General features: G+C 32.1%; 1 protein-coding gene across 1 annotated transcript; it reads left to right on the top strand.

The window, feature by feature from the left end:
* The first annotated feature begins 9,081 nt into the window (after window positions 1-9,081).
* LOC135961826 (zinc finger protein Xfin) lies at window positions 9,082-17,781 on the top strand. The gene is made up of 4 exons (XM_065513445.1): window positions 9,082-9,605; window positions 15,605-16,970; window positions 17,042-17,219; window positions 17,289-17,781. Exons 1-4 carry the CDS (start codon window positions 9,240-9,242, stop codon window positions 17,770-17,772), a joined length of 2,394 nt encoding a protein of 797 aa, XP_065369517.1. The 5' UTR covers window positions 9,082-9,239; the 3' UTR covers window positions 17,773-17,781.
* The last annotated feature ends 2,970 nt before the right edge of the window (window positions 17,782-20,751 follow it).

Below are 20,751 nucleotides of genomic sequence, written 5' to 3'. Positions count from 1 at the left end.
ATTAAAATTAAAACAAAATTACTTATTAGTTTTAAATACCTTAAAAAATTAAATTAAACTAGTTTAGTAATTAAGCATTTTTTTCTTTTTTGTTAAAAAAAAGCCAGTGATTTGTTTTAAAAATCTTAGTTTTTATAAATTTAGTTTAATTATTAAACAAAAAAACCCACACAATAAAAACAACTACCTCAAGAAACTTTTACAAAACAAAAAACAAAATATTTAAAATGTACAATACAATACAAATAAATTTATTTTCATTTTGTTTTAAATAAATTTTTGCTGTGTTCAAATAATTTTTTTTTTTTTTTTAATTAATAAGACTGACACTAAAACAAAAAACAAGAAAACAATGCACAATTCAATGCACCTTTAAATGTACAAATAATTAACAAAACAAAAAACACACACTCCTCTTTAACTATAAAATTAATTTTAAGTTTTATTTTTAGAAATAATTATAATGATGAAAATACCTTAAATTAAGATTTTCTAGTAATTACGCTGGGGGCAATGCAATAGGCTTTTCATTTAATTTTATTAATTCAAATTTTTGTTTTATAATTTTTGAATTATTTTTATAAATTATAAATTTTAGTTAAATTTATTTGTTGTATATAGTTTAATACTTAGTTTAGTTATTCAAATTTATTTTCTTTATAAAACTTTGTACATATTATTTCTTTTAATTCCTAAGTATTTGTTAATTTTTTTATTGCAATTTTTTTATGTAGATCTTTTTATTATTAAACAATCAAAATTATTTTTTTTTTAAAAAAATATCTGTTAGCTATTAAGTTTTAATCGAATTATAGTTTTTAGCTCAATTGTGTGACTGATAAACATGAAAACTACAAAAAATTATCCATTTAAAACAACAAAAAAAAAAAACTGAAAACAAAAAAAAATAATAAAAAACAACATTCACAATTTTTTGAAAATAAAAAAAATATACGTCTTTTTATTTGGAAGGGAGAAATTGAAAGTTCTTTTTATAGGAGTGAAGTGAGAATTTGCAACATATTTTACATACCCATGCCAGGACAAAAGTCAATCCATCGATTTAACAATACTAATACAAAATATCCGATCTACTTATACTTTGCTCCCGGATAATTAGACGAGGTCATAATTCTTACTTCGTACTAATACTGTAATTAAAATCCGTAGTTAGCCGACCGAGAGCATATTTATCTCGTCAGATTGTACTGAATAATTTATCTCCTCGGATTTCATCCATAACACTGTGTGTAATTTTTTGAGTCATGGATATTAGAGTGCTCCAAAAAAATAAAATTGCGAATTTTGACCGTCCCCCCCCTCTAGAATTGTTCTATGTATTGTAGAAACACATTGTGTAAAATATTAGGATGATAGGATAACGTTAACTGGTGGCGCAACGACGCTGAAGTTTTGAGGTGCATTTACAAGGGGAAAATATGCAATTTTTTCAGTTTTTGTAAAAATTTTGCCATTAAATAATGACTTTTACAATTTAATTTAAAAGAATCGAAATGTGTACGTAATTGTCGTTATAATAAGATATAAAAGACAAAAATTGGTGAAAAAATGTTAAAGTTATTAAAAAATTGCCAGGCCATTAACGTGTCTCAGGCCACTAGAACAAGAAATTTATGAACAAAATTAACATATTTTGAGAAATATTAAAATAAAAGCTCATTTTTACTTAAAATATATCCATATTTACTTGTATATAAGTTTTTGTCCTCGTAGGATACCGTTAACCTATTCGCAGGTATGATCAAAAAAATTTAATTTTTTTAACGGCAGTTTCAAAACTCCAATTTCAAATTTTTAAAAATTTTTTTAAACAAATTTCAGAATTTTTTGATCATCACATGGGGATTTATTGACAACATAATAGGGAATAAAAATGTGAAAAAAGTATATCAATACCTCCTATAGTTTTTCCGTACCTGCGATATAAATTTTGCGATTTTCGAGAAAAACTAATTTTTTGGTCATATTTTGGGGAATGACCAGAATTTCCTTACTGTAATGATTTTTAAGTAAAAGCTATTCAGAATAATATAGTCCAGGTAATTTTAAATATAGTCTGAAAGTTTTACTAAAATCGGAAAACTTTAACCCTTAAATCGTGAAGGTCAAAGGTCAAATTTTTCAATATTTGGAATTTCTCATGGAAAGATAGCGAAATTTATATATTTTTTGGCCGATTTTGATGAAACTTAAGAAAAATATAAAATGAAGTCTAGTATTAACAATAACAGTACAAAAATGGAAATTACTCTTAAGGGTTAATTTCCATTTTTGTACTGTTATTGTGAATACTAGACTTCATTTTATATTTTTCGTAAGTTTCATCAAAATCGGCCCAAAAATATATAATATTTCACTATCTTTCCGTGAGAAATTCCAAATATTGAACAAATTGACCTTTGACCTTCACGATTTAAGGGTTAAAGTTTTCCGATTTTAGTAAAACTTTCAGACTATATTTAAAATTACATGGACTATATTATTCTGAATAGCTTTTACTTAAAAATCATTACAGTAAGGAAATTCTGGTCATTCCCCAAAATATGACCAAAAAATTAGTTTTTCTCGAAAATCGCAAAATTTATATCGCAGGTACGGAAAAACTATAGGAGGTATTGACATACTTTTTTCACATTTTTATTCCCTATTATGTTGTCAATAAATCCCCATGTGATGATCAAAAAATTCTGAAATTTGTTTAACAAAATTTTTAAAAATTTGAAATTGGAGTTTTGAAACTGCCGTTAAAAAAATTAAATTTTTTTGGTCATACCTGCGAATAGGTTAACGGTATCCTACGAGGACAAAAACTTATATACAAGTAAATATGGATATATTTTAAGTAAAAATAAGCTTTTATTTTAATATTTCTCTAAATATGTTAATTTTGTTCATAAATTTCTTGTTCTAGTGGCCTGAGACACGTTAATGGCCTGGCGATTTTTTAATAACTTTAACATTTTTTAACCAATTTTTGTCTTTTATATCTTATTCGACAATTACGTACACATTTCGATTCTTTTAAATTAAATTGTAAAAGCCATTATTTAATGGCAACATTTTTACAAAAACAGAAAAAATTGCATATTTTCCCCTTGTAAATGCATCTCAAAACTTCAGCGTCGTTGCGCCACCAGTTAACGTTATCCTATCATCCTAATATTTTACACAACGTGTTTCTACAATACATAGAACAATTCTAGAGGGGGGGACGGCCTGTACCTAGAAAGTTTTTTTCGTCCATACAATCTTGGAGCACTCTAATGGATATATGGGGGATTTCACGTCAAGTGAACCAACTTTTAAAATCGATGTCTTCCGATCGGGATGAAATTTGCACCAAGGTTAGACCTATTGGATAGTAAATAGTACTAAGAGACCGAAAAGCTCTGAAAGGAATGCACCTAAGCTTTCATTAGAGCAAAAACAAATTTTTAAAAGAGGTCCCATTTTGCCAAAAAAAAATCAAAAATTGTATATCTTGAGTTACAAAACATTTATTTTGCTATATATCCCACTCGCATCCCACTAAGCAACCAAATAGGTCTTAAAGGAACAAAAAAAATAAAAAAAGGACCCATTTTAAAAAGGACCCATTTTAATAAAAAATAGATTTTGCAAAAAAAAGTCAAAAATTCCATATTTTGCGTTACAAAACATTTATTTTGATAGATATCCCACTCACATCCCACTAAGCGACTAAAAAGAGGGCCCATTTCGAAAAAAAATCAACAAAGTTTTTGATTTTGCAAAAAAAAATCAAAAATTGCATGTTTTGAGTTGCAAAACATTTTTTTTAATAGATATCAAACTCGCATCCCACTAAGCAACCAAATAGGTCCTCAAGGAAAATATCTAAGCTTTATTTTAAGAAGAAAAAAGTGCCCATTTTGAAAAAAGTCAAAAAAGTTTTTGATTTCGGAAAAAAAATATTAAACATTTTTTATTCTTTTTTTTCGAAAGATTGAAGAAATAGCTATCTAAACTATTTGGGACACATTTTGCTAAGAACAATAGGTAATAAGTTATATGGATGAGAAAAATCACATGTTTGGCCAAAATGTCAAATTTTGACCCCCTCTAACTCCAAGAGTTCTTGACCGAATTTGCACCTTGGTGCAAATTTCATACCGATCGGAAGACATCTATTTTAAAAGTTGGTTCACTTGACGTGAAATCCCCCATATGTATAACCACATATGGACACCACTACGTATTTTGCCCAAAGTCATGCCCTTTCTTTAGGGGCCCCCAAAAATTTGGGGCCTCGGTGTCATTATCATTTTCTTACGCTCATATCTTGCAAACAGTTCGGAATTTTGATTTACTCTCTGAGTCAAATCTGTAGCCCTTGTCATAAAGAACAAAAATTGTGAACATATAAAATCAAAAACAAGTATGGAAGTATGGTCGGTCAAGCCCGACCATATAATACCCTACACTAAGTAAAAGAGCAAAAACATTTTTCTTTTAAAATTTCAATAGTTTATATTTTTGAGTGATTTTCGGAAGTGGGCCTTATATGGGGGCTATGGCCAATTATGGACCGATCACCATGAAATTAGGTAGTGTGATTTATGTCTATATTAAAGTTAACTATGTTGAATTTTGTGTGTATACCAACATTTTTAAGCGATTTATGCACGTTAAAGTGATTTTCGGAAGAGGGTCTATATGGGAGCTATGACTAATTATGGACCGATCGTAACAAAATTTGGTGACATGAATTTTGTGTATATAAAACTTATTTGGAGCGAAATTTGTGGAGATACATATATAAATTAAACATTTATGACCGATAAAGTCCAATTTCGGAGGGACATTTGTATGGGGGCTAGGTGAAATAATGGACCGATTTCAGCCAGTTTCAATAGGCTTGGTCCTTGAGCCGAAAAAATGATATGTACCAAATTTCATCGAAATATCTTCAAAATTGCGACCTGTACTCTGCGCACAAGGTTTACATGGACAGCCAGCCAGCCGACCAGACGGACGGACGGACATCCACTATGGTGGTGTAGGGTATAAAAATTCTTCGATAGAACGAATGTAACGTAACCATCATTTATACATTCGGTGTCTGCTGAGGTATGACCCAACATGCGTTATAAAACTGTCGCCTATTTAGACGATTTTGCGGTGAAAAGGGATTCATTTGAGCACGATATCAAAGTTTTCAAAACTCTAAGATGATGCAGCAACTACAGTGGACTGATGGTAAATATGTGCAACATTATTTGTACTGTTTAGGAGGAGATTCAAGATTCCTATCTTCACGTATGAGTGGTGTTGAATTGACACTTGACAGCAAACTGTCCTGGAACCCCAACTCTCTAGCAAGGACATCAAAGGCAATGCCTGCAATGTACGTCTGCAGGAGGGCAGGAAGGCAATGCCTGCAATGTACGTCTGCAGAAGGGCATTAGGCATTCATTGAAGTACCAGACATAGGAATGTGAACTGGCTAATTGGTGCGGTTACTAAACCTATATTATTCTAAAAAAAACATTGGATAGGGTCACAAACTGAATACTCTTTGAAAAGGTTTGAAGGAAAATGATAAAAGAAACCGTGGATACGCGGTGGATATAATGGACAAGAATTTGTGTTTAGGCTTAGCGTGATCGGCTCAGGGAAGCATGGACCATGTGGATCATATTTATTATTGTACTCCTAGCTAGGCCTTCTTCTCGGGAAACTTCGGTTTTTCAATTTCGAACGACCCGGAATTAGTGGAAAGTGTCTTCTTTGATACGAAGAGTTACTCAGTTTGTACGGACGAAAAAATCCGCGAGATTTTTTTTTTACTACCAATTTCTTATATTCAATTTCAATGTTAAAAATAAGAAAAGCGAAAAAACGCCCGGGGAATTTCTATTCATAACTAGCTAGGACATAGAATAATGTATGTATACATAGAAGCGCTACTGAGAGACAAAGAACCTAAGTTTGTTGTCAAAAACCTAAGTCTTGCAACAATACACGTTATTGGCGAATTTAGATATTGTGAGTTTTTATATAAACAAATAGATTTTTGTTCAGAAATCTGAGTGATCACAGATCGAGCTCTTTTTCTTGATTAAACGCTTATTGGCCAAGTTATTAGCGAATTTAGATATTTTGAGTTTTTATATAAAAATCGATTTTTGGTCAGAAATATTAGGGATCACAGATCGAGCTCCTTTTCTTGAATAAACGCTTATTGGCCAAGTTATTCTCGATTTAAGCTATTGTGAGTTTTTATATAAGTAATCGAATTTTGGTGTGAGATATGATTGATCACAGACCGATGTATTTTGCAGATGTGGACGTGGACAATTTTTATTTATGTAAAAACTTTTGCGGACTGTTATGTATTCCGTTCTCTACTGATGCAAAATTACCAACGAACGACATTTGTATAAACAAAAATTAACCAGGCCAAAATACCAGTCCATCGGGCATTCCCACGACAGCCGGTTCTACGCCTCGGAATGACCCGAGTTCACTGGGACAAGGGCTGTCAACAACAACCAGTCCATCGGTCAGAAATACACTCCCTGCCACATGAATAGGAAGGACCCTCCCTTTGTATTTTGTGCAACTGCAATTCTCTCCGCACTAAAAGTGTACTACCTGCATCCATTTTATTGGGTTAATAAATATCAAACAAAATAATTCCAGAAAACCAAATAATTTGTTAAAAAATCGCAAACTAGTCTGTAAATCGCCATGTCGCCAATTGGAAATTTTGGTCGCCAAAGGCAATGAAAAATCGCCACGTTTGGCGAGAAATCGCCACATCTGACAGCCCTGGCTTCAATTGTTATTTTCACGATCTCCGAAACGATCGTTAGCATAGCAGAGTGGGAGGGGTTATGGTGTGGGGAGCCATATCCTATTATGGTACCTGCGAACTGAAATTTTTGTCAAGTAGTATACTACCAAAGATGAAAATAAGGCATAAAAGTGGCTTGGTCGACCATTTCGCTCGATTAGATAAAATCATTGTATGATTGATTATTCTATTCCCAATCGAATTTACGAAGAAACAATCTGCAAAAATATTTGGTTGACGTGTGCAGGATGAAGACGATGAAGATGGATGAGGATGACGATTATTTTTTAGTACCTGTTAAAGGTAAATCAATGTTGAACATTTTGTATATGAACTTTGATGCTGTTGCAATTGTTGCTGCTGGTGAATAATATGATGCTGTAGCTGTGAATTAATTACACGGTTTGCGTCGCATCGTTCTGCGTTTGCTTCGAAGTTGCGTCTTTTTAAAATTTCTGTGATTTCGAAATTGCGTCGTTTTTGTTTCAGTTTGCGTCTTTAATATGAAAATGTTTGTACAAAGCTAAAACAGAAAAAGGGGATCTCCCGTTTAAGTCTAATGGGAATACATACAATTTATGTTGTCTGAAGTGAAGTTGAAATTAATATTTTGCAGCAATGAATGAGTCAGTCAAAAAAGAAAACAAATATGCATAGAACAAACAAAAGCTTGACATTTTAAAACGTTTTAAATCAAGGGAAAGAAAGGGCTGTTGATATTGGAAGAAACCTTGGACTTACTTAGCCCCTTCTACAATAAAATCCATTTGTTCCAGAGACGCTGATAAAATTAAAAAAATTTGCTGAAACAGCAACATCCTTACAACATAAAACAGGTTACCAAAATGAGAAGTTCTTTAATGGAAAAAATGGAGTCACTTCTTAACATTTGGATAGAAGATCAAAATCAGCGAAGAATGCCATTAAGTCAAATGGTAATTCAAAAGAAAGCACTAACTTTATTTGAAGATCTGAAAGAAGATTATCTATATCATCCGTTATCAAGTGCCGAAAGTGCGGAAGAATTTGATGCAAGCAGAGGTTGGGTTTACCGTTTTAAAATTTGCATATCATTGCATTAAAAGGAGAATCTGCTAGTGCAGATACTTCAGCTGCAGAAAAGTTCAAGCTTGAATTAAAAGCAATTTTAATTATTAACGCTGATGAAACGGGACTTTTTTGGAAGCGTTTGCCAGGAAGAATGTACATTTTTTCTAAATACGAAAAATCTAATGCTCTTTTGTTAGTTGACAAAAAATTCAATATTTTTGATTGAAAAATCTATTTTTTGCAGCTAAAATTATGAATCTCGGAACCAATTAAATGAAAATCAATACAAACAATAAAAAATGTATGGAAAATCGTGCTTCGTCGTTTTGCGTCGCGTTTCTTCAGGCCCTATTAGCGACGCAAACCGGGGTATTGTGTACAACACCTGTGCCAATTTACTGTTGCTTGTTGATGATGTTGTTTTATGATTTGTTGTTTGTTGTTGTGGTAAATGTTGCTGTTGTTGTATGGGTTGTTGTGGTATTTGTTGCACCGTTTTCACCACATGATGTACTTGTTGAAATAAATGTTTTGTTTTGATTGGTATTTCCTCTCTCCAGCATCTTCAAATGCCGTTTCTTTAACGGCCTAATAAAAGTGGCCGAAATCAAGGAAAAATGCATAAAATAATTGGCAAGGCGACAATTTTTTTTTTATAAAAAAAATAAGAACGAACAATTTTTTAGTGGTGAGTACTGACGACGACACCCACCCCGCTTGACCCGACCGACACCGTCGTCGTTCGTGTCCTGTGTCTGACGACGTCGTCGTCGTCTGTCTGCTGCTCTGTCTGCCTGCCGCGCTGCTTGCTTCGACACGTCCGTCTTCGTCCTCTGTCGTCGTCCTCTCTCTCGCTGCCGCAGCAACCCCACGCTGCGTTTGTTTTTCCTAGAAAAACCGCGTTCGTGGTATTTATGCGAGCGAACTTTAAAAAAAAAAGAATATGGGAATTTTTTCAACATTTCGTTCGTTCGTCATATAAAAAGTGCTGCCAAATTTAGCAAACACGTAGTGTAAAAACGACCAGCGTACTTCAAAATACAACGCTACTTTGTTTTGACATTGAAAAATTATAGCAAATGCTACAACAACATTATATGTCAAACATACAATAAAGTCAAAGAGTGCTACAGCTGAGGAAAAAAATATTTTCTGAAACATTTAATTTTATTTTTAATAAATTTATTGGTATAAAAACAAAATATAATTAACAAATCTTGGCATATATAAACTCAGTGCGTTAATTGACATGTATAAATCATTAAATATAAACAAAAACATACAGGTTGTGTGAGAAAAATTGAGTCTAAACAAAAGTGGAAAAAAAAACTAAAATAATTTTTATTATATTATGAATGAAGACGATAAAATAAGTGCGAGTGTTGTGAATGAACCGCAGCAGCCAAGTGGAATAAATACATGTCGAAAAAGAAATCTATTGCAACTGCTGAGGCAGTCGGGCACGCCTGCAACATCAATGCCCACTCCCCTGCAGGTTGACACCGATGAAGCTGGCCCTCAGCAGCAGCAGTTGCTAAACCTTTCGTTTAAACGTGACGCTAACACCAGTAAAATAAATGCCGGAAAAAGGAATGCTTCGCCAGATAACACGGAAAAGTCTATGTGTAATATGTGCTGTCGCAAGGACGAGGTTTGTGCTAATCTGCAGCATAATCATGCAACAGTGTTGACTGTCAGTGATATTACGAGACTGCCTGTAAGTGACGTATGTTGGCTTCAAATTAACATTTTCTATATAAATTATTAGGCGTTTTTTTAGTAATGATTGCAACAAACATATTTCATTTAAGCAATATGGCAGGAACAAAAAATTAGCAGAATTTCCTAATAGGCCAACTTGGGAAAAAATGTTTGTAATAATATGTGATAAACCTAATTTGATTTAGGCCAGATTGTTTGTAATTATATTCTCCTAATTGGAAAAAGTTTCTATTATTTATTATCTTACTTTTTTTCTATAGAACAAGCAAAAAAAAATTTTCCACGTCTCACAGTGGGTTGAGCAATAGCGAAATACAGTGATAAAAATAAAAATATTTAATTTGTTTATTAGTGCAGACTAAAAATTACATAGAAAGCTAGTAATTTCTACAACAATGAAATTATTTCGCAAATTTAGCTGTACATAGGTAAGCCTTAGCCACTCGCCAAGCAGCTCGCTTTGTCCATTAAAAACTGATACGTCTTAGATTCATCCTTGATAGCTCATCTAAACACGATAGGAACAGTAATCGTGGTACCGTAGGCCAAGTCTTCTTGCATGTATCCCAATTATACAGTATCCAGTAATAAACGAAACAATTATCGGTATTTTCTCATTTCTATACATAGATTCGTCCTGGAAGCAACATATAGGGCCTAGTCGACCTCAAGATAACACAGGTGGGTTTATTAGTCCACCTGTGCAGTCTCATATAGTCTGTGCTGTACAATCAATTTAAATTTTGCAAGGGATATATCAGAAAAGGGATCGACCGCCTTCTCATCCATCATCGCACCCCTTTTTGGGAAATTCATCTGCAATACAAATACCCTGATTTCCTTCGTGTACCGGGACCCATATAAGCGTTATCCTAGAATGACTCGCTATCTCATTTAGGGATACCCGGCTTGTATCGGTTTACCTAGATGTCGTCAAGACACCCGCTATTCAGCCTTGCTATCAGTAAATATTTAAATATCTATAGATATGTTAAGTCTAGCAGCTCACTTCTGTTTGAAACAATGAACGTTGGTTCTGAAACCCTATTTACTACTTCCAAACTATTACATACCAAGCATGAAATTGAAAAGACTCTCACTAGCTGCATATCAGCCATATCAAACTGCCTTCATTAGTTTACTGCTTTCATAATATCCTCATCATCTTTATATTCACAATCATTATATCCATAATCTTCTTGATTAAACTCTCTTTCTCCTGCAATTTGGCATCATTATTGAATCTAGCGCTATGTGTGTGTTTGTACTTTTATTGGTATCTGAACTGAAAAGAAATCTATTAAATATGTGTTAATTCAACATTATCGAATTCTATGTAAAGTTTAAAACCTTTTTTAAGCTACCTATTGACAATAACGCCTTAAACAACCGATATTAAATCATCAAACCAATGTGCTTGCGTTCTTTTTGAAAAATGATGCCATTATTTTAATAACTTTGTTGCACCAAAACTAAAAATCTGAGCAGGAATGATGAAACGTTCTTAAAAAATCTTTTATATCAACAATCACAGCATGAAAATGAAAACCAGAACAAAAAATATGTTTTTCTAATAATCTTAAATATTTTACGTATAGGAAAATACTTTTTTAATACAAAAGTTGAAATCTTATATTTTATCGCCATAAAATGTTGCCCAATCTAACCCAATAACGAAGATAACAAGAGCTGTATTAAAATAATTGAATCTGCAAAATTTAGTGCTCATCTAAATAACATCAAAAGCCTTCATGAAATTGGAGTTATTCCTGTACTATATTGTACTACAGATCAACAGTTAGCAGATTTTCTTACAAAAGTTTTAATACTGCCAAAATTTAAAATATTAATTAAAAATGTATTTGGTTGAGAGCTAGCTGATGTTAGATTAAATTTTTTGCTTAGTCCCGGTCAACACTGTGAAACATTTGCTGCAAAACATTTTATAATTCTCCTTTGAAACTGCATTCGTGTCCACACAGTAAAGTTTTTGCTTTTAATTTTTTGACATTTCTGTACAGAACGAATATGAACGAATAAATGTGGATGACATACTCAACAAAAACTTAATGTACATGAAACAGAGTACCCCTTTCCCATTCCTCTTTCCCCTTTCATCAACTAACTCAAATGTTTTGCAGCAAATGTTTCCCAGTATGGATGGGGACTTATCGACAGAAATACGTTGTCAGTTTTTAATTTAGCAACATCTGCAATATAACATAGAGACGAAATGAAATTGTCAAAAACCTAACTCTTGCAACAACAAAGTTTCTCAATGTATTTTGTTGTTGTATTAGACGTAGGATTTGTTGTATTTATTTTTGACTTTGTTTGTGGTGACGATGCACATTGAATTGAACAGTACCTAAATCAAGGATGAATTCAAAAGTTGAACTTTGTATATTGTAAAAAGAATGAAAATTGATTAGATGTTTCAATATCAGTTGTTTAATATTTTAATAATTTTGTCTCACCAATATTAACATCACACAATAATCACCCTTTGAAACCGTGAATATATCCAAAACACCATATTTTAGGTAATTTACAAAAAAAATAATTAAAATTATTTTCAAATATCTCGATTTTCACTTTTTACCACATCGATCTAAATTAACGAAAATTATTAATTATGATAACAACAAATTTGTGATGACAAATAGTGATGAAATTGTTTTTATTCTATTTCACAATACATATGTACAACAATTTATTACAATACAAAAATTTCAACTTTTAAATTAATCCTTGATTTAAGTACTGTTTAACCCAATGTACAGTATTGGCCATAACTAAAGTACCCCCTCAGTACATTTTTTTCATATGGTATTTTTTTGTATAAAAACAAAACTTTAAATATCTATTATGTATTATTTTCATTTGTTAATATGTTTATTATTGATAAACAAATACTTACAAAGTTAAGCTTTCCATAAGAGGTAACTTAAAATCAAAAAATACTTTAAGGTAGAAAATGAAACGGACAAAACTAAAGCACCCCTTCAAGGATATACTTTAAAAAAAATTTTAATTAATTTTTTGTTGCAAATCCTTTGTTTTGGATGGCACAAGAATATCTCTTAGCATAGAAGATATTATGTTTTTATGGCGTTTTTCGATATTCCTTCCCAGGCTATTTTAACGACATGAAATAAATCGTGAAAATTGCCGATCCTTACTTCCGCAATTTTCACCATTTATTATAATCATATTAACAATGTGCCACAAGTTCTCAATAGGATTAAGATCGGGAGATTGACTAGGCCAATGAAGAACTTGAATCTTATTGCTCTGAATCCAAGTCTTACAAACTTTGGAGGTGTGCTTAGGATCGTTATCCTGTTGGAAGCTCCCTATAAGTGGCATCTCTTCACTGGCATATGGCAACATTACATCTTTCAATACATCACGGTACATGAAGCGATCCATAATCCCATAAATTTTATGATTTGGCCCAAATCCTTGACCAGAAAAGCATCACCAGACCATTACATTGCCTCCTCCATGTTTAATTGTTCCTTTGCAATACTTAGGATTCAATCTTTCTCCTTTTGGTCTGCGTACATGCCTTATTCCAGCGGAACTTTTTAAGTTGTATTTGGATTCGTCAGGAAACAGTACTGTCTTCCATTTTAGGACACTCCAGTCGATGCTGGCTTTGGTAAACTTCAGTGTTCTTAGCTGATGGAAATGGTTTTTTTGCTGGTCGTCAGCTGAATAAACGGGCTTCTACTACTCTTCTACCGATTGTTCTTTCGCTAACGCATAATCTTTAACATGTTCTCACTTGACTAGCGGATGCTATGCAATCTTTTTGTATTGCTCTTTTGATCAAGGCATCATCATAACCTGTAGAATGCACCGGTGATATGCGGCCAGTCTTAAAAAATTTTGAAACGAGCCTGAAAATAACTGATCTGTTAATTGAATATTTTTTACTCAATTCATGTAGTGATAAGCCCGTCTTCCAGTCTTCAATAACTTTAATTTTAAATTCACTGGAGTACTTGTTCCTTATCATTGTTTTTTTTAACAACCTTCCATTATTTTTATCTTTTTGCAAATATGCAGTACCGAGTCAAATTTTTAAACATCTTATAAGAGGGTGCTTTTGTTTTGTCCATTGCGTTTTGAGTTTTTATATGATTTATCATTTAAAATTAATTTTTAATAAAATTATCTTTTACTAAATGAATATTAAATGAACATTAACAATATTAGTTAATAAAATATATACAAAATACATCCCAAAAAAGCCGTTTTTATCAAAAAAATTATGATATGAAAAAATTCATTGAGGGGGTGCTTTAGTTATGGCCAATACTGTACGTTGCCACCACAATTTTATCTATGGGACAGCTGTATTAATCTAAAGTTTTTTTCTTAGGAGAGCACTCTCAATAAAATCGAAACTGTTACAACATCAAACAATAATGTTAATAAAAATACCATGAAAATAAAATTCGGCATAATCAATATGATTTTAAAAATATTTTTTGTCAAGGCCTCAAAGAATATATTTTAAAGTACCGTAATTGGTCAACTTTTAGAATGAGAGTGAGCAGTAGCTCTAATCTCTCTTTATGTTTATTTAATAATTTGTAATTATAAGGCACCACGATTTGACAATTATCTGCAAGTCGAGCAATTGTCGAGATACGCCTAATGAGTTCTGGATTTTAACTAACGGTATATTTAGTATTCATATCTCAAAACACGTGTATAATAAATAACGTCAAATTGATGTCGATGTTATGGCATTTAAAATATTCATTAGTTAAAAGCAGTTTGGTTTTTCGTCCTTTACGAGACACGTGTGTCATTAAAATCGTACAACTAATGTCTGATATCATTAAAAACGCGTTGAAATACATTAAAAAACAAGTAAGAAAGTATGGTCGGTCATGTCCGTCCATATATAGAGTATTATAAGTAAATGAGCAAAAATATTTTTCTTTTAAAATATCAATAATTTATATTCGTGAGTGATTTTCGGATATATTTAAATTAAAACACATATTGGAACCCAAAAAATTATCAACAATTATTTTTAGTTTCAAAAGTAGAAAATCTGCTAACTGTTGGACAATATAATACTTGAATAACTTAAATTTCATGAAGGCTATTTATTGATGTGATGATATTTTATTTACATAGGAATTGGTGTAGAAACAGAAATTAACATACCTTCAAGCAATTCACCCTTATCGTGGTTGGCGTAAACGTCATACGCCTACGACAGTTTCGTACTAGATTAAAGATAAAATGCAAACTGCTTCTTTAATCTAGTACGAAACTGTCGTAGGCGTATGACGTTTAAGCCAACCACGATAAGGGTGATTGTTTAATCCATAGTAATTATTGAGTTGCAAAGGAAGCTGGTATAAATTCTGCTTCAGTAGATGACAATGCAATTATTAACTGCATGGACTTTCGTAATTTGCAAATATGATGTTCGTTGCCATTTTATATAAATTTTAGGGTTTTCCAATGTATATTTCTTGGCTGACTTTACATCTAAGTGTTTGACGATAAACTTTTTAAACTGCACTTTTCTTACTGGAGCAAATGTTTCATCAAAGACTTCAACACAAATCTGTGTCAAACCTTTAGCTACGAGTCCAACTTTGTGTTTTGCTTCATTACCTTTCTTTTGAAACACTCATTTCTCTCTTTTGGGATGTTGAACTAATTTCCATGCCTCTTGCCTGTTTCAAAAATAAATTTCTTCATTGAAAGCTGCTATCCATAAGTTTCTGTGTGTCCATAACCTATTAGAATCCAATGAATTATCAACAACTATTTTATAAAACGAAACGTTTTAAAGCGTATGCAACTTGTATGAAGAATACTGGGAAAATGTTATAAAAATAATTTACATTTCCAATATTGCTAAATTAAAAACTAACAATCTATTTTTGTTGATAAGCAAACAATTTAATTTAACAAAAAAATTCAATGATTTGCATCTCTACTCATTTCAATTTTCAGAGTTGGGATATCAGACAAATTTTATCAGCCGTTTGTTCACGTTGTCTGGTTTACATTGGCGCTATAACTGAATCGTCTTCGAAATTGCGTTTGCGCTGCGAACAAGCCATGCACAGCCAGACTGTGGTAATAGCACCACCCACACCCGATACTAGTCCCAATAATTTTCTGCAAGTAACAACAACACTGCTGGACGATGCTGCAGACCTTACGAATAATGTGCAGCTACAGCGCAACTGTTATGCTCCCGGCTATTGTGATGATGCGCCCAATGAAATATCCTCGTCTCTACCTGCTCCAGCACCCTTAGTGAATCAAAAATACGATGCCACATCAAGATCTCCTTCACCTAGTATACCGGGTAATGACTCTATGTTGAGAATCCACTATGAACGACCTGTTTCGCCCCTGACTACGGAGTCTGGCGGTGGTGGTAAGCATAGCAAACGCAGCTATCAACGTGTACAGGTCATACCCGTCCAAATGATATGTGCGCACTGCAATCGTGCTTACTGGCGCAAGGACTACTATCGAAAACATATGCGACGGTGCAGTGCCAAATATCGTTATGCCAAATCCCTGATGACAACACGATCGCGCAGTACAAGTCGCATGGAGTTGGATGCAGTATCTGTTGTGTCGGAGGGAAATGAACAAATCACTACACATCACCAGCCTCGAACATATCGTTGCAACATATGCACTGTCACTGTGGAAAGCATTAGTAAATTGCGACAGCACAAGCGTATACATTTGCCGCGCTACTACTGCGATATTTGCAATAGTGAGTACACATCACAAAACGAATATGACTTTCACCGGGCGCAGTGTATGGCCAAAAAAGAAGTTTTTGAAAAAGGCTTAGAAGACATCAGAAATGAGATAACATCTCCACAGCCAATGCTAGCCAGACGAAAGACTCGTTCCTTTTCGCGAGCTCAATCTGTGGCGTCCAGCTTGGCACCTTCTAAGACTGAGACGACAACCAAAAAAGTGAAAACACCTGCCAAAAGAACAAAGACACCCAAGAAATCAGTGCCAGAACAAATCCAAAACGATGATGTGCAGTCTACAATAACGAACTATGTAAAAAGACATCAAAATCTCTACACAGACGAGGCTGATGAAGACTTCAATAAAGTTATATTCGAAAAGCATAATGACTACAAAGACTTGGCTGGAGATGATGAAGATGACGAGGACGATAATGTCTCCGAAGTGGATACATTGTATTCAAAACGTTTATCTTTAACAAATCACTGGGTAGAGGAGCACAGTATAAGTTCACATAGTCATTTGTCGCAGGGCGATAACTATATTGATGACTATATGGATGATATAACATTTCGATCTATTAAGGAATATGGTAAAACATCTATAGCTCAATGCTCATTAGTCGATTTAAATATGTAGATAATAATTTCCGTTTTCTTTTAGATCTTTATTTGCTAGATCGCTTAAAGATTGAGGTGAGACTTAATTCTTTAACCTGCTTTGTACCGGACTGTAGATTCACCTGTGCCACGCTCAATGAAATGATGGTGCACGACTATATCTACCATTATAAAAAGCCTCTGTTTTATTGCCACAAATGTGGTTATTGTTTTACCAGCAAGTAACTATACTTCAAATAAATAATCACAATCACAATGACATTTTATTAACCAAATCTTCTCTTTTTAAGAGTATTTCTAGACTATCACCTGGACTTGCAGAACAAAGGACGCTATGTGTGCTACAAATGTGGCGGTCACTTTGAATATCAACATCAATTGGATCGTCATCTAATCCAGCATAATAGACTGAGCCGACACGGAGGTGAGAAGTATGTCTGCCAATTTTGTAACTTTAAGTTTTTGGACGAGGACAAACTTATGAAACATTGTCATTATGAAAATCATGATTGGAATATGACGAAACGTTCCATTGAAATCGATCACTCAATGACAATTTCGAATAAAGTTCCGCTAAAAATCAACAAAGGACGCAAAAATAAAAAATATAAAGTTAAAATACTCAAAATGACATTAAAACCGATGCCCACCAAACGTTGTATACCTATGGAAAAGTATCGTTCCCATTTACCCCCACATTTGCGAATTCCCAATCGTATTGGTCAAGTCGAATTTCGTTATCCCACGAATCCCAATTGTGTGGGCTGTTTATAGCAACAATGTAAAGGCAAGTATACTGTTTAAATGCGTTTTTGGTTAATTTTATTTTTATTTGTTAGTAGTTATGTATATAGTTTAGAATTTGCTGGCAGATTTGATTGTAAATGTTTACAGCAAACAATATGTATATTTGGTATGTCTCCGTACTTATCAGATCTTCCAAATTGGATGAAAGAAGAGAAACATGTCAGTAAAAAATCTCATCTCATTAGATAAGTATCTAAGTACGAGTAATGCAATAACTAATTACATGCGGCAGAATTTGAAAAGTTTGCAAACAGTTTTAATTATTATCAAACTTAAATTAAAAAAATAAAATAAATCCTTTTAAGAAACGCTGGAAATTTTTAATAACTTTTAGTTTAACTAAAAATATTCCAAATTCTAAAATAGCGCCAATGAAAACCCTCGAAATTTCTTTAAAAGAACAACAAAATCGTTTAAATTAAGAGATTCACATTAAACATTATTTGGAAAACAATTTTTGTTTGCTTTCTGTATTCTTTACTGAAAAGTTGCACTAATGAAATTAAAAATTTTTATAAAAATAGAAATATCGAGCCCTAACAGCGAAAATATCTTAACCAACAATCTATTCGATTTAAATTTTTTTTAGTGCAAATCGATAATTTCTGTTGAAATTTCATAGGTGTTCTAAGAACCGTTACAATTTTATAGCAAAAAACATTTTTGCTTAAGCATCCATTAGTCTTTGTGTTCTGTACCGTTCTGTAGACTGTTTTTTGTAGTTTGTTTTTCCGTCAGAACGTATCAGCCGCGTGAAATATTTTTTCTACTAAGGTCGTCAAAATATTATTGTTTATTTTAATTGTTTTTTAATGATTTAATTTGCAGGATTAAGTTTGAATTAAACTTTACTTTACAGTGTTACAATTTTATCAAATAAATGTATAAATGTTAAATGTTAAACGGCAACGTTACATAAAAACTAACGACATATACAACTTCCCATAAGCGAAAAATGGAACAGAACGTATAAACTAATTAGGCCTTAAACTGCCCCCATCGCCCGTATGTTTACATTGAATTAATACATATAAACAATTACAAAAAAGCTTCTTCTGTAAATTTTGTTGTTATGCACTGAAGATATTTTAGCGGTTATTTACTTTTGTATTAAAATCATGTAAAAACAGCAACTAACAGAACAGATAGTAGCTTTGTAAAAAAAATAATTACTGCATAAAGTTATTTTTATAATATCACACAAATTTGTGTATGCTTCTATACTTTTATGTATGTTGTTGTTGTATTTGTGTGAAATTTCGTGTTAAAAAAAAACATAACGTGAATACATTCACTAATTGTTTACGAACATATATATTTACTGATGTAAATTATTTCGAAATTATGTTCGAAAATTAAAAAATATTTAAATAATGCAAAATTGTGCATATTTAAGAAGTTCATATGAATTAAATACATTTAAGAATGTTTTCCAATCAATTTTTAAAATTCAAAATTAAATTCGATTTTTTTTAAAAAATTCAAAAACATGTTAATTTTTAAAATTCGAAATTTTCGAACATATAAAAAAATAATTTTGAGAAAAGCAAAAACTCAAAACTAAGTTCGAATTTTCAAAAATATCAAAACAGTTAATAAATATGTACAAAATTATGAATATTTAAAAAGTTTTTATGAATTAAAAATACAATTTTATATTTTCTCACCAATTTTGAAAATTCTAAATTAAATTCGAATTTTCAAACATATCGCACTGGCTCTAAAGAGCGTCAACTCAAAATTTTTAAATTTTCACTTTTTGCAAGAAATCGTTGTGCAGTGGTAATATCTACCCACTGTAAAAATCTTTCATTTTCTCTACTATTTCGCCAAAAAATACAGTTGTATCCGTACAGTTGTTTCATTGTAATGTATTGAAAATATGACGCTCTTTAGAGGAACCAGTGCGATATGTTCTTTGCTTAAAAAATTCAATAATATATTAATTTGATTAATTTGTCTAACAACAATTACAACATCTAATTTCTAAACCAGTGATGTGCGTTGGATTATATTGTTCAAATTACGAAGTAATTAACAGGTACACAACACGATGGTAAACAAGATCGTAAAAATTACAAATATTTTATTCAGTTGCTTGACAGCATTTAACGAACCATACATGCAAACAAACTACAATTTCTCTTTTGGCTATGGACGTTCTAAACCCATTTCGATAATTCGAAATTTTCAAAAATTTTACATTTTGAACAAGGTGTTAGTAAATGAAAATTTATAAATAATCACCCCAATCGTGAAAAACATGTGAAATTTATGCTCCCATGAAATATCCATTTCCCTCGAAGGGAAAATTGCTATCATGATATTCCCCTAAACTTTTCATTCACAATAGTTGATTTTGTTTGTAACAGCTGTTTATTGTTTACAAAATTTCATCTAAAAATTTCACAACATGGGGAATTTTTTCACGTGAACAAAGTTGATGAACGAGAAATGGGAAAAGGGAACATATTTCATGTGAAATGTTGATTCGCGATAGGGGTGAATATCTTTTGAATATTCAAAATGAAGTTCTAAATTTTCGAACATATCAAAATCGGTTAAAAAAATAATAAATTATGCATCAATTTTATAAAATAACAACATATACCTAAACTTGACAAAATCATCAAAACTTAACCGTAGAAACAATTTCACAAATCGAGAAATATGATCATGACGTGTTACATTATAAACGAATCGAACAACCGTATTCACCACACGTTTCGGAATAGGGTAGCACATGTACCAGTGAAAACTTCAATACAATATAATATTTATGTAAAATGTTACGGAGAACATTTTTGTAGAATATGTTAACACTCTAAATCCTCAAGACATGGGTCTTTAAACACCATTAAAACAGGAATTTAAGGGGTTAAAATGTTCCGCAAAAATATTATCCGTGAAATTTTACCATAAGTCCCTGAATACACCAAAACGGAA

Source organism: Calliphora vicina, chromosome 5 (assembly GCF_958450345.1).
Source record: "Calliphora vicina chromosome 5, idCalVici1.1, whole genome shotgun sequence".
NCBI classification, from domain to species: Eukaryota; Metazoa; Arthropoda; class Insecta; order Diptera; family Calliphoridae; genus Calliphora; species Calliphora vicina.
Note: the sequence above shows the minus strand (reverse complement) of the source record. Positions and strands in the feature narration are given on the sequence as shown.